Here is a 14,023-nt window from a genome sequence, read left to right as displayed (position 1 = left end):
TGTGTGGGCGCCAGCAAGACCGCGATGGAGGAGGTTGCGGCTCGTCATCAACATCATCATCGGAACCATTCCCTAGGAATGGACCTAGAAGCACGCGGGGATTATTATCATTGACCCATGCACGTTGAACACCAACATGAACACCACCGGTCCCAGTCCAGCGTGGGTAATACTGTCAAGTCCCAGTCCCAGTCGCAGTCTTCTTGCTGGGGGCAACTCCCTTGGTGTACTCCGTATGCAGTGCACAGTGTTTGTCATTGCCATTCTGCTGATTACCCTGATTGTTGTGCTGGCGGTTTTGTTTCACTAATTATTGCCTCGTCAGGGATCGATCGGTAGGTAGTATGTGTGTGTCTGTCCTGGTCTGTCTCTGGTTAGGAAGTGTTGTTCTGGGATAGACGAGGGAGAACGAAGTTAGATTGGGTCACATTGGATTGGAATTGATTGAATTGGGCCGTGGATGAGAGAGAGAGGATCTGGAGTCTGGAGTTGACGGTATGTATGTATGTATCTATCTATTTGGCAGCTGTCATGATTGTGATCGTGTCGCGTCATGTAGGTATTGGTGATAGATCTTAATGTCGAGTGTAATACTAACCCTAACTCCTTTTTTGACCCGGAAAAATATAGCGAATGTCAAACGCTACTGGATTTCGGATTTTGGATATGGATGAGATCTAGATATTGCAGCACAGCCAGCAATGTATGTACAGTACATACCTAGGTACATATATACTGCATGCATATTCTGTAAATAATTGAGAATAGAACGTGGCTGTTGCAGCTGCAGGGCGGTTACTGCAAGCTCGAATCGACCAACCAACTACTTACCTAGGTACCTACCTACCTAGTGCTATGCTATTGCCACTACACCTAACAGGTAACTACCTACGGTATCTATAGGTACCTATGTATGTACGTAGTGGATATATAGTGTAGTGTAGTGTAGTGTAGCATGTGCCTCTGACACCTAGATCTGTAGATCACAACTATCGACTGACTGATTGCGATCAGAAAATTGAACCTCGAGCCTTGAAACCCTTCCAAAGCAGCAATTTCCTTCATCACAATGTCGAGGATTCTGAGTTGTTTTTTTTTTTAAAAAAAAATCTTGTCTAATAACAGGCCCTTGCACTCATAAGCTCTGCAAGGCGCTCACCCTAACCCTAAATTTGAACTGACTAATGAAGCATATGACGTCCCTTGCACACAAGAAGAAGAAGAGGAAGAAAATGATGATGATGATGATGATGAAATAATAATATGTGAAGATGAGGTGAAGAAGACAAGAAAAGAAAAGAAAAGATGAAAAGAGAGAAAAGGGGGGAAAAAAAGAAAAGAAAAGAAAAGAAAAGAAAAGAAAAGAAAAGAAAAGAAAAGAAAGCAAGAGAAATGCCGAAGATTTCCTCGATGAGATTGCTGTGATGTGATGTGTGATGTCAAATGTCATGCTTAACACGAGTAGAGTAGAGTGACATAGAATAGAATAAATAGGATAGCAAGATATTATATGATATAATAAAGAACAGACAAAAGCGAAAGAGGAAAAAAAAGAAGGAAATTTTTACTTTGTTTCATTCAGATTCAGACTCAGATGGACTTGGACTTGGTCTGGTTTCTCTTGTCTTTTGTGAACATCGCCATCAGAGTAGTTGTAGTAGTAGTAGGAGGAGGAAAAGACTGAATCTGTTAACAGATAGCAGTTAGCAGTTAGCATTCAAAGACAATGAACTTTTGTTAGATAGATAGATGGGGAGGTTTGTGTTACTATGGACATACCCTCTTATTATAGCCTCAATTACTGTTGTTGCTGCTGCTGCTGCTGTTATTATTGTTGGTGCTGGTAGTAGTGCCCAATCTCATAGCCATAAAGATCCTCATCAATAGGGAAGAGAGTCATGAGGCCTCCCATACTAGAACCAGACATGATTGATGACACTGATGTTGATGCTGACTCTGACACAGAAGCATTAGATAAAGAGTCCGACCGGTGAAAATGATCATCTCCTTGTAGTAGATGATGATCAGATGAAAGAAACTCATTATCGTGGTTATGGTTGTGGTCGTGGTCGTCTTCTCTGATGTCTAGGTTCCTCCTCTGGTTACCACATCTGGTAAGACTGCGTATATCATTGTTGCCATTGTCGTCGTCATCATTGCCATCAACAAGACTAGGTCCTAGGTCGAGAATGCTCACGTCACTGTTGGCAGGATGGTTCTGGATGAGAAGGCCATTGTGCTTCTTAAGTATAGGAGGAGGAGGTCTTGTCAATAGAGATGTAGATATCTTTCCACAGAGACAGTCTTTTTGTTTCTCTGATATTAACATCAGACTAGACATGTTTAGAAGAATGAGTTTCTCACCTTCATTATTATCATTGTCATTAGTATTGGTGGCTGTAGCTGCAGCTGTAGTGAAACAACCCAGGCAGTAGGGTGGCACACTCCCTCTCTGCGGAGGAGATCTGGGCAGGAGAATGGCAGAGTCACAGTCTGAGTGATGATAAAAGCTGGACGATAAAGGCCTCAGGATGGCAGTATTGTCCAGTTGGCCAAGCACATGCCTGAATGATGGGCGGATATCGATTGGCTGTGAACGGACACGCAGTGCAGTAGGAAGCTCAAAAGAGTTCTCCGATGATGAAGAGGGTGGTGACAGCGAAGAGGAACGCGTCCTGACGCGAGGAGTTATTGTTTGACTCATAGGGGCGGGAGTTGGTCTTATTGAAGGAGGCGGGCAGAGTAGAGGTGTTTGTGAAGGAGAAGAGCCGGAATCATCTGCTGGCGGTAAGCACACATCCAGATAGGCGTCACAGAGCAGTCAACTCTTCCCAGCTAGCAGAAAAGATAGAAAACGTGACTGCTACAGTGAATCGGAAAGAAAAAGGTCCGGTGACGAAAGGGTGAGGCCTTACCATCTCCCCTGCTGACCATCACCACCTCATCATCAGAACTGAGCAAAGTCTGTGAACGCAGTATGCCAGGAGGGTACGGGTATGACTTCCCATCGAAGCCGGGACAGGATGTTTCTCCCAATAGAGACTCCCAGCTGGCTGTATGATCCGAGGAGGAAGATCTACGTCTGATATCCTCTACCAGACAACGCCATCCCCCGTGGAGACTTGTTTCAGACTCATGCACCGAGTTTGCGAGGAAGAGTCCTGCAGGCACAGTCTCGTCCTTATCACACTGATGCAAAAGCCGGAACCAGTCGTCTCGCGAGGAGGCTGTATAGTCAGCGCCAACACTGTATTTGGAGTCTGCTTCCATCCTGACCACTTGCAACTCGATCTAATTATAGATAGACTGGTCGATCCTTTCTGCGAAGGATACCTAGGTAGATAGGCTGTAGTATGAATGGTCTCATCTAATTCAAGGGCAGGAAACCTCAGTAAACGACAGAATAAGAGACATGGACCAGTAAGCCAGGAGTGAAAGTCGAAGAAAATAATCCAGAGAAAATAAAGTCTATTATTTATAGATGTCGTGTGCCAGATAAAAAAGAAGAATATATCTAACACAGCATGCAGGTACAGGCAGTCCTGCTCAGACATATCTCGAATGAAAGAATGCAACAGAAAGCAAAGGAAGGCCCTGTAAAACGACAGGCGAATAATCCAGCCTGTCACTAGACACTCAATGCAAGGCACCAAGCACTAAATTAATAAAACAAGACATCCACCCATCCATCCCAGCCAGTCATGCTTCCTTCCGTACTAGGCAGAGTCGAGCTGTAAGAGGAGGGTACATGTGGCACAGTCATTGCCTGTCTAGATCCAGCGCTGCATGATGGTCACTCAGCCTGGTAGGAGGTAAAAAGACAGGGGACACCCCTCGGGTCCATTTTCTTGTTTTGCTGCGTGCAGGTGACCGTTGTTCAGCTGGTCATATGGCTGGCGGTCACATTTGCGGTTAGATGAGTCGTCGTCACTGGGCTGTGCTTGTCTTAGATATGAAGCAGCTCACCGCCCGGCAGTATTATTATATTATTTACCTCGACTACGAAGTTCACTACAGTACGTACAGCATATTTCTCTCATCAAGTCTACTATCAGATAAAAAAAAAGGGGCGAGATGACAGCTCCGAAGAGTGATTCTATTGTCATGATTCGACCGGTCATGCCGTCGCCTCTAACAAAATATGGTTAGATAGATGTCTCTGTATGAATGCAGCGCACCCCTGCTGCTCTGCTCTACCTTGCCATTAGACAAGACAAGACAAGAAAAGAAGAAACCCAAATTAAACTTTTGACTCGATGCATATGCACCAGCCATATGTCATGACACTGCCCCATGAAAACCAGGAAGAAGTACGTAGTACGTAACAAGATGCAGATTCCCGTTAAAAAGCCATGCCAGCAAGACCACAGCTTGCAAGGCAGAACTTCGAACCACACCCCTTCATCATCCCACATCACGAGCGTCAAATCGAGACAAAAAGGACGTCCGCATTAGCAAACATGCCAGCAACAGTAGGATTCATATCATACTGTCATGACACCAAGAAGAGCACCTCCCAACATCTGTCAGAGGGGATCCTCTGGCTTAATCAGACACAATTCGGTCCTCTTCGTTCACCCGCAGTTCGACAACAGGGAGCTCCTCGTCCTCGTCGTCACTCACGGGCGGAACATCGTCAAGAATCATAGGGGGATAATCGCCGGTCTCGTCGGCCAAGGGGAGCTCCGAATCGCTCACGTCGTCGCCTCCGACCGCCTTGTTGCTATCGACGTCGGCGTCCTCGTCATCGTCGAACAGGCCTCCTTCGTCGTCTTCGTCATAGTAAGACCCCGGGGGCGCGGCGGCGGCCATCTGCGAAGGACCATGAGCATCAGTAGCTCGGTCGAATGACCACGCGGGCTCATTCACGTAAGAAAGGGGATTATTCGACTGCATGCCGCCACTGCTGGGATCCAGGTCTTCACTATCCATACCTTCCAGTCGGTGCGTCCGTCCCAGGCTCTTTTCTCCAGACTGAAGCCCATTCGAGTACTTCGGTGGTGGCATCTCATCGTCGTCGTCGTCGTCGTCATCATCATCCTCATCATCATCACCCGCCACGTTCCTCACTCGGGTTACGGTTCGCAAACCACCATCTCCCGCTTGGTGAGCTGCTCCGACTCCGGTTAAGGCGCTCGACGACCCATTGCGGGAGGAGTCGCCGAGGCGCCGGCCTTCCCCCGCCGGTGATTCGGCACGCGAGTCAGTCTGGGAATCCGAGTCGTTTGCGCCACGAACCGACGATTCGGCGATGTCTTGGAGAAGTTTGCCGCCCAGAGGACGGTCGGACCGGCGGCGGTAGAAGAGCAGATACGCAGCAGGCGACACGACCTTTTGAGGGTCAATCGCTTTGGAAACGTGGGCATCTGTCAGAAGTTAGCATAGTTCAACTGACGCCAAAACGATGAGACTGCCGGCATACCATTATACTCGTTCCATTCACCCGTCAAGAAATTCTTAGCATAGGCCGTGTAATGTCCTCCCCCGAGGCCGCCGTAGTGGTTGTCAACGGCGAACAGATCGTAGATCAGGCTTTCACCTTCTTCAGGGGCCCTGACTCGACCCGTGAGATCCAACCCTTCGACGGGAAAGTCGACCAAGTCGTCGATCTTGTCCCGGAAACCGCGGTGAGCGCTAAATCTCTTGAGGTGGATGACGAGGATGTCCGGTGTCTTCCACAACTCGAATGTCTTGCTGGCCCGGCGATGCTCCTTGCAGCGCGGACAGTACCAAGCGTCGTTCTCTGACAGAATTTCCTCTCTTCCAAACTCATCGAGACACTGGTCCAAGGTGAGCCCCTTCTTCCGTCGGTTTTGCCGCATTTGCCGTTTCTTCGCGAGCTCAGGGTCCGGGAAGTGCTCGACGTTGGTCCAGGTAGGAGCTCCACGCAGGGAATTCTTGTCTTTCGGGTCCGCCCCAAACAGCGCGTCGTGATTCTGCTCGCTCCAGTCGAGCACAATGCCTTCTCCAGGACGGATGAGAGGGGCGTCTTGGGGTTCGGGTTCGACGGCACCGTTGCGAGACTGCTTCTTCTTGGATTCAGAAAACATCCGATTGCCGGGGTAAATATCGCCTCCGCTTTCCGAATCGCTCTCCGCGCGGATGTCGGCAGTGTCCGACTCGTCCGATTCGTCGCTTGTTCGAGGAATTCTCTTGTTGACCACTTCGGGCGGCTCGTTCAGCTCGTCATCGCTGCTGCTGACAGGGCTGTTCGCCGTCTCTGGCACGCGACGCGCCGCAGGCTTCCGGGCCACTGGCTTGCCAGCTGGTTTGCGCTTCAGTCGCGAGGACAGCAAGGGGTAGTCTTTGTTCTCTTCCAGGCAAGAGAAGCCAAGGGGAATAATTTCACTTCTTGATTTGACAACCTTCATCTGGAAGAGGTTGCGAAGTCTGCGTGGAATGGACTTCGCCGTGCTCTCCTTGGACGCATCGGAAGCATCCCGCATAGACACGTCGACGAGACCATCCTCGCCTTCCACGGATGCAGTTTTGATTTTCGAGTCGGCAGAGTCGGCGTCTTCTTCATTCATGACGACAGTATCAGAGTCGGGACTATCCTCCTGGGCGCTATCGACATCATCCGCTTCATTCAGGATGTCACGGGTAGTCAAGGTGGCCACTGTCTGAAGCACCTTGCGAAGGATGGTGTCGTAATCGCGTGCCTCTTCTCTGGTGAAAACGGCAAACAACGGTGCTCCAAACACCTGCCTGGACCCGTATCGATTGCCTGGCCTGGAAACGCGATTAAAGATAGGAACAAGAAGTCTCTCGGCCCTGGGAGAATCGATACTGGGGATGTCCTCCGTGTCCATGTGGCTGAAAGAGAGCATGGAAAATGACTTCTTGGGCCTGTCCGGGTTGTAATTGGTCGGGACCATTTCCACCTCGAAGATGCCGATGTCATCGCCAGAGCCGATATTGCTGTCCGCAATGGTGGCGGTGTTGTCAAACAGCTTGTAGAACTTGCTCTTGTAGATTTCCGCCATGATGAGCCTCTGAGGATCCGCGCCCATCTTCTTGCCAACATGCTCCTTCAATGCTTTGATGCTCGAGTTCTTGTCGATCTCCAGATCCAGGAGGACTGGTGGTTTGTGCAGAGGGAAATAAAACACCTCTTTGCTCCACAGATTCTCGACAGGAAGTTGGAGAGTCAAGTTGTTGAAAGGGTCGAAGATGATGCTGACCTTGTTACACACAGGGCAGACCAGGGTGGACTTGTACATGCCAGCGAAGAGATCGGTGATGACCGAATCATTGCGAGCCTTGTAGATGTCCCAGCACTTATCAGCAAACTCTTTCAGGGCGGCATGGTTGTGGACCATTTCGTCAGTGGAATCTGGCTTTTCGATGTACGGCTTCTTTTGGATCCGATTGAGATCTTCCTGCAAACCATCCAAAAGGAAGAGAAGGAATTCCTGAGAATCCTGTTGACCGTAGCCAGAGAACGCCGGCCCGTATCGACCAACGGTATGCTTGAATTGCTTAGGGGAGAAGGAATGTGGTCCCTCGTCGTAAATGATGTGCAGCAAGTTTGCATAGGCGCGCGCAACGTCTCCATTGTGTGCCAACGGATTGTTGGGGTTGAGATCTTTCTTGTAGACATCATCTGAGAAGCAAACCATGTTAGCATAGGATGCACGCCTTAGAGAAGGACTCGGAGAAGGACATGGGAAACGAACTTAGGAAATATAATGTCAACTCCTCCACACTTCGCACACACTGAAGCGCGGCGTTCATGTAGCAGGTATTCCCGAGATTGCCAAAGCCGGTATTTCCTTTAGGCTTGCCGTCTTTTCGTCTGCCCCTGGCGGGTTCAGGAATCGGTGAGGAACGCCCACTGACAGATGGTGTCTTCGATTTTTGCTTGACGGCACCATTCTTGTTGTTGCCAGCTGCAACGCCGAGGCGGTTGAGGGTCTGCTTGGAGACCTCGGACACCCACTCTCCACCTCCAGGACCCCCAATCTGCTCCTCTAAGACCACCACATCGTTGGCAGTAAGACCGGCCAGGTCCAGGGTCATGCTCCCATTGTACTTTTCGTTGGCGGTTTGGTCTCTGGCGTCTTCGAGGAGCTCGCGTTGAGAGCCCTCGGCAAGCGAAACGAAGGTGTTGACGTCCAGCAGAAGGCTACTCCCGGCACTGGGGACCAGAGTGGCGCCGGGCGCAGGAGAGCTGCTCCGCGAGACGGCCGGGGTAATCACGCCGGAAGTCTGCGTGCTGCTTAAGCCACCCAGAATTTTCCACACGCGAACCTTGGTCGTCATGGGGATGTGAGCGAGTTCTTTCGCCTGCCGGAGCCACTTCTGAAAGTTCGTGTGCCGGCTGGCAAGGGTCTTGACGGGAGGGGTGCTCTTGTCCTTCAAGGATTGGGTGGTGACGCCATTGGCAGGGTTGGATAGCTTCAAGATCGTGAAGATAGGCGGGTTGATTTCGTACTGAATGTTTCGTTCGCCACCGGCGGTGTTGGTGTTGTGTGCATATCGAACGATGGCGGGTGACTGCTCAGCCAGGCCGTACCACTTCATGATCAGATCCCAGGCTTCCTGAGAGACGATCTCGAAATCTTCGCCCAGTTGTAGTCCGGGCCGTAGGGGCACGAAGGGCTCTCCGGCCTCATCTTTGAAGGTAGTGGACGGATCGGTAACCAGAACGAGGTCCGAGTTGTCGACCGGTCCAATATCGCCCTCCATGGCACTCTTATCGATCGCACCACGGGGTGCCTGAGAACTCCGGGCCAACACTCGATGGAGCCAGTTGGCAGATACGATGTATCCTTTCTGCCTGTCTTCGAGCGGCTTGGCCATCAACTCCATCACCATTGCAACCTGCTCATCGACCGAAGGGAGGTCCCGAGACTCTCCGGCGGCTTCGTGAGTCTTCGAACTCTCTCGGGTCGACGTGGACGCGGTATATGCGGACATGCTCGATGGTGTGGGATAGACGGTATCGGAGCTGCTCGAATCACCACCATTCTTGGCTATCTTCTCAGCGTTCTCCTCGCTGCCAATCATGTCTACCGATGTTGCTCTGCGCTGAGCCGGCCGGGGATCGGTCTCGGTCGACTGCTGTTCGGACGAACCCGTCTCCATTTCGACATCCTGGGATTGCTGTTCGTTGCCCGCTATTTCGGAGACGCGTCGTTTGACGGCGGGCGATGACGATCGGACGTCGCTTTGGCTCTGCGGAGGAGCGCCGCCGGAGGACTTTTCTGAACTAGACATGTCGGCGACGGGGTCACTGTTCAGGGAGAGCCCAGCGCAAGCAGCAGACGGAGAATCTGCGTTTGCAGAGGGCTCTGGCGTGGGGGAACGGGTACCACTACCACCAAATTTGGATCCAGCGCCGAGCACTTCGTCCTGCAGGTGCGCAGGAATATACCGCGGCGACGGGGAGGCGGAGGATCGGGAATCCAGATTTGACAGATTTGAGTCGGAGGGGGCCAGCGTGGGAGGAGGCTGTGGCAATGGGCGATCTGGAGAGGGCGAGCCGTGATGACGGCGGCGGAGGTGCTGGCCGTGACGTCTTTCTCCGGCGTCTGCGTGCCTGGCCCGCGAGGCAAAAGACGAACTCGGAGTGGCTGCTGGTCGGCGAGGCTCTTCAACAACCTTACGGCGCTTTGTGGAAGACGTCGTGAAGGTGAGCTGCACACGGCTCGTGGCAGCTCGGGACAGCACGGTGAAAGGATATTTATTAATAGAATCGATACTGCAGATGCAGGGCGAGAGGAGGGGAAGAGGGAAAGGAAAAAAAAAGAAGAAGGGCTCGGTAAAGCCCGCCAGGCGCTCCGGAATGTCTTGGTAGTCGAGAGTCTAGCTGGCAGCTAACCAAGCAGAACCGAATGGATGGGGGCGCGGGTTGCAAAGCGCAGACTCTCAGCGCCTCTGGAAGTGGAGGATGGCGGTGTTTGGTGGGGAGAATCACGGCGGCTGGTTGGCGCGTAACGAGTCGGTCTGATCTCACCGTCCAGCGGCAGCAATTATCTGTGGAGATGGAAGAATTCGAAAGGAAGAACAAACAGGACCTGCCTGATATCAGATTGATCGAGATGGCAGCAAGGAGATGATGGGGAAGAAGTCAAATGGTAAATGGGTGAGAAGTAGACGTAGATGGTGTGTGTACTGATTTAGAGATTTTCCAAGTCAGAGAAGCCTACATGACCTGCCTCCTGTCAGGTGAATGCAGCAAACAGACTAAAGCGATGAGTGACTGATCTGCTGCGATGATTATTGATCTATTTTATTGTTTAATATTATTGTTGTGTTCTGCTATTGTGTGTCTGCTTGCCAAGAACCGTTTACTTCACTGGTGCCAATTGTTTTACCATTATTCGAAATTCTTGTGATTCACTTGACGTTTCTGTTTCGAGAAAAAAATTTTCAAACAATAGCTAGCTGTCCCCATTGATCCACCAGCCTCTAGCCACTTCACTGTTCTTTCCCTACCTAGGTAGTAGGTACCTACGTAGACGTCATCTCTGCGGGGCAGGATTCGACTTGGAGATTGCATCTACCGTCACAAGAATTTGCTAATTTTATCCAGGAATCTGTATACCTAAGGTTGCTACTCATAAAGACAATATCCATTCAAGAGCTAGCATTAACGTGACCGTCATCAAAAGGTAATACAACAACCCTAAACCTATACAGACTTGATATCTAACCTTGATCATGTCGTGAGCAACGAAATTACCGAGGAAGGGATTTGCCAGACCACTGGAACGAAAAGATAAACGACTGCCTGACCGGATTCCTCTCGAGTGCAGCATTTCTGGTCTAACGTGCCACTATTTTGTCCACCTCGTCTTTGGCCTCTGTCCACGTCTCCAGATTCTTCCGGGCCCAATCGAGGTGACAACGGGCATAAGCGACCTGAGTGAAAAACAGTGAGCGCCTGACTATCCATCACGTGGATTCTAGAACCTACCATGTATCGGCGTAGGTCTTCCTCCTTCTCTTTCTGAAACCTTTTCAGGTCTTGGAGCACTCCAGCACTGGCATCCTTGACGTCTTTCTCCGAAACCTGAAGCGCTTGTTCCAGCTGCGGAAGAAGTCAGCTAGAAGCACCCTCGTCAAGAACCCTGAAGACATTACCTGTATCAAACTCTCCTTCGTCTTTCCAATCTGGTCTCTACGTGTTCTTTCCGGATCGACGTCGACGAAGCCATGCACAGCATGACTTATCCGGCCAAAAATCTTATTCGTAACGAAATTACCACTGGCGCTCTTGCGGTGGACTGGAGGTGGTGGAGCGGCTTCAGGACTCTTCTGGGGAGCCCCTTGGGAGGCAGATGGAACCGCATCACCATGCGTCGGCGGGAAATCAGAGTCGATTGACGCGGTGTCTTCTGCACTCCCCCGTTCGCGATCCGGGCCGCCGCTTGTTGCTGATGACGCAGACATTGACCTTCTTGGTTTAGTTGCCAATGACGGAGATGCTGTGCTGTTGAGATATTGTTCGATACGCTTCGCTTCCATCTCACTTCTCTCCAGGGAATCCAGCAGAGCCTTTTTCTTGGAGAGCTCGTCCCGCGTCATCTCTTCCTGCACCCGCTTGAGTACTCGGTATCGCAGCACGCTGCGGACGACACTGGCAAACTGAGCGCTTTCCCTCATGGGCTCAGCAAAACTAGCACCGAGGGCGGATGATAATTCCTCTGTTTCGATATAGGATGTGTCCGCCGCCTGGCCGATCCGTTCGATCGCTGCAGCCACGGTTGGAGACTGCTCTGATAAGGAAAAGCCGTTATATCTCGCTCCCAGCTCCATCAGATCCGCCGAGAGCGCCGACAAATGCGCCAAGGTGCGCCGATTGACTTTCTCGATATTGCCCTGAAGAAGCAGTTCCAGTTCGCGCGTAGATGCCTCAAAGTTGATAAAGTAAGGATCTAGATCTTGTTCACTCAATGTGCGAGATGTGGGAGGGAATCGGCTAAGGAATTGTGTCGACGACGCATCCGATGGGGACGTTGGAGTCATCCCTGCTGTCGACTTGAGCTTCGCAGATGAGGAGGGGACAGGAAGCCAGGCATGCGCTGGGGTTGGGTTGGCAGGGTCGAGGGGAGGCGCCTTGAGGTTATTCTTCGGCACTGACGACGCGGGATGGGAGTGTAGTACTTCGCTCTACATGTCGTGTTAGAATTGTTCTTTATGTATACGACGTGTGCACTCGTGACTTACCCAACTAACGTTGGGATCCAAGAATCTCCACCACACGCCATCCTCCCGAACCTCCTTCATCTTGCGACATCGGTTGAGAAACACGGCCAGCATCCGCTTCCTGAGTTCGATAATCGCCGTGTCCTCTTTTGCCTTGGTTGGCTTCGCTGCATAGTCCGCCATGGTATGCTTTTCTGGGATCGGGGGAATGACGAGCGTCGGGTGTAGATTAACGAGTGTCTGTCGCAAAGAAGCGAATTCCGAATAACGCCGGCGCACCTCGATGTCCTAAAACTAGTTAAAACTCGAGCTTGTAGAATTCAGATTCTGTCCTCTTACCCCCGTCCGGATCGTATATACAATGAAGCTCCCGCCACCTTCATGGTTCTTTCCCGCATCGGTGATTAGGATCGGCAGATCCGGGTTCTCGTACAGGATCTGCTCTATGCGACTGTCGTAGACGCCCTTTTTGCGGCCGGATGGAGGACCATGTCGAACGCCATAGCTATCGTCTTCCTCCTCATCGTCCGTATCGGGTTGTCGTGACACATAGTCCGGAGGGCCTCGACTGGAAGACCGTGATGATGGGGGGGAAGATTCCCGGTCGTAGGGAGCTTGGACATCTAGATGTCAGCGGAACGGTAGACCACAATTGATCTGCGATAATACTCACAAGGTGACACGGCGGTGGAATGCAGTGAGTCGGAAAGATGAGGATCTGGGTGGTCGAATGCGCCGTAGGGGTTGTTATCTTCGTCGTTCCACATGGTGTTCCTTAATAAACGGCAGCCTGGTCGGATCTCCTCAATGCTTGCGCTGCGAATCCAGGGCGCGATGGTCACAAGAGGGAGAGAGCACCCATGTAGGTCAATGTGTATGGTGTATATCTTGTATACGAAACGTCAGGGAACGGAGGGGGCTGGGGAAGCTCCATGGGCGATTACTGGACCGATTCTTATGACCTCCAGCGAGATCCCGCGGGGCGCCTCACGTCACCGCCGCAGTTGGCAGATCTGGCTGCCTGAGGTGTCAATAACAGCCCAGGCACACACCCTCCACTGGTATGTATTACTCTACAAAGCAATATTTACCTACTCAAATACCCATAAACTAATCCTACTTTCCGCAGAAGGGACATGGTATTTTCCGTGGGGTCAGTCTTCCAGCGGAGTTGTCACTACGGCCTAATTCCAGCATTCCCCCGGCCTTTCTTTGTCGAGAGCCTCTCCCGTTGATAAGGACAATACAGTAGGGATGGGGTTCCAGGACTATTCATTGAAGGAATTCCGTGTCAAAGACAAGAATCAATGTGCAGTACTGTACTGTACCATGGTTGGACGGGGACCAGTTGAGCGTCTATGCTGTTCAAGCACAGTTGGTGCACTTATGCCTCCTCGAGACTCAGTCAGAAATTCCGAATTCATTCAGAACCACGACCAGGAAATGATTATTTGACATTCCTCTTGCAAAATGTTTGAAAAGGTTATGGATGGACATTTCCCAAGAAAGATAATCTGATCTGATCTGATCGTTCACCCCATAGTCTTGACCTGCGTGGCTGTCCGTAGAGTCATCAACATAGCTGTAATAAAAATAGCTGTATTAGTCGACTATACAGGACGAAGATGTAGATAATGCTCATAACTCACCTCATGTCTTCATCTTCAAGAAACACGGTTTTCCTTCCAAGCCTGGCTTAATTTTTCCAACGTCGTGACAATCATCCATTTATTTCCTTCCCCTTGGACAAATTCCACCTCTCCAGGCGTGAATGAACTAAGGCATATCATATCCAGCAGCCATGTCCATATCCAGGATTCCAGATAGGTCGGTCCATGGTTGCACGAACAGAAAGAAGCCAAGCCCA

The 14,023-nt window shown here is 50.9% G+C and overlaps 2 protein-coding genes across 2 annotated transcripts; both read right to left on the bottom strand.

Moving 5' to 3' along the window:
* Window positions 1-4,545: 4,545 nt before the first annotated feature.
* On the bottom strand, window positions 4,546-9,222 carry VTN77DRAFT_6296 (uncharacterized protein; the record flags this gene model as incomplete). The annotated part of the gene is made up of 3 exons (XM_069422558.1): window positions 4,546-5,366; window positions 5,423-7,606; window positions 7,680-9,222. 3 exons carry the CDS (start codon window positions 9,220-9,222, stop codon window positions 4,546-4,548), a joined length of 4,548 nt encoding a protein of 1,515 aa, XP_069276258.1.
* Window positions 9,223-10,773: 1,551 nt separating this feature from the next.
* On the bottom strand, window positions 10,774-12,923 carry VTN77DRAFT_6295 (uncharacterized protein; the record flags this gene model as incomplete). Its single annotated transcript, XM_069422557.1, has 6 exons — window positions 10,774-10,869; window positions 10,925-11,038; window positions 11,092-12,120; window positions 12,178-12,444; window positions 12,496-12,770; window positions 12,830-12,923. The coding sequence occupies 6 exons, from the start codon at window positions 12,921-12,923 to the stop codon at window positions 10,774-10,776; spliced, it is 1,875 nt and encodes a 624-aa protein (XP_069276257.1).
* Between the last annotated feature and the right edge of the window lie 1,100 nt (window positions 12,924-14,023).

This window comes from Rasamsonia byssochlamydoides, assembly GCF_041956645.1.
Source record: "Rasamsonia byssochlamydoides strain NRRL 3658 unplaced genomic scaffold VTN77scaffold_48, whole genome shotgun sequence".
Lineage (NCBI taxonomy): Eukaryota > Fungi > Ascomycota > Eurotiomycetes > Eurotiales > Trichocomaceae > Rasamsonia > Rasamsonia byssochlamydoides.
The sequence above is the reverse complement of the archived record's forward strand: the minus strand, read 5'-3'. Positions and strand labels throughout refer to the sequence as shown.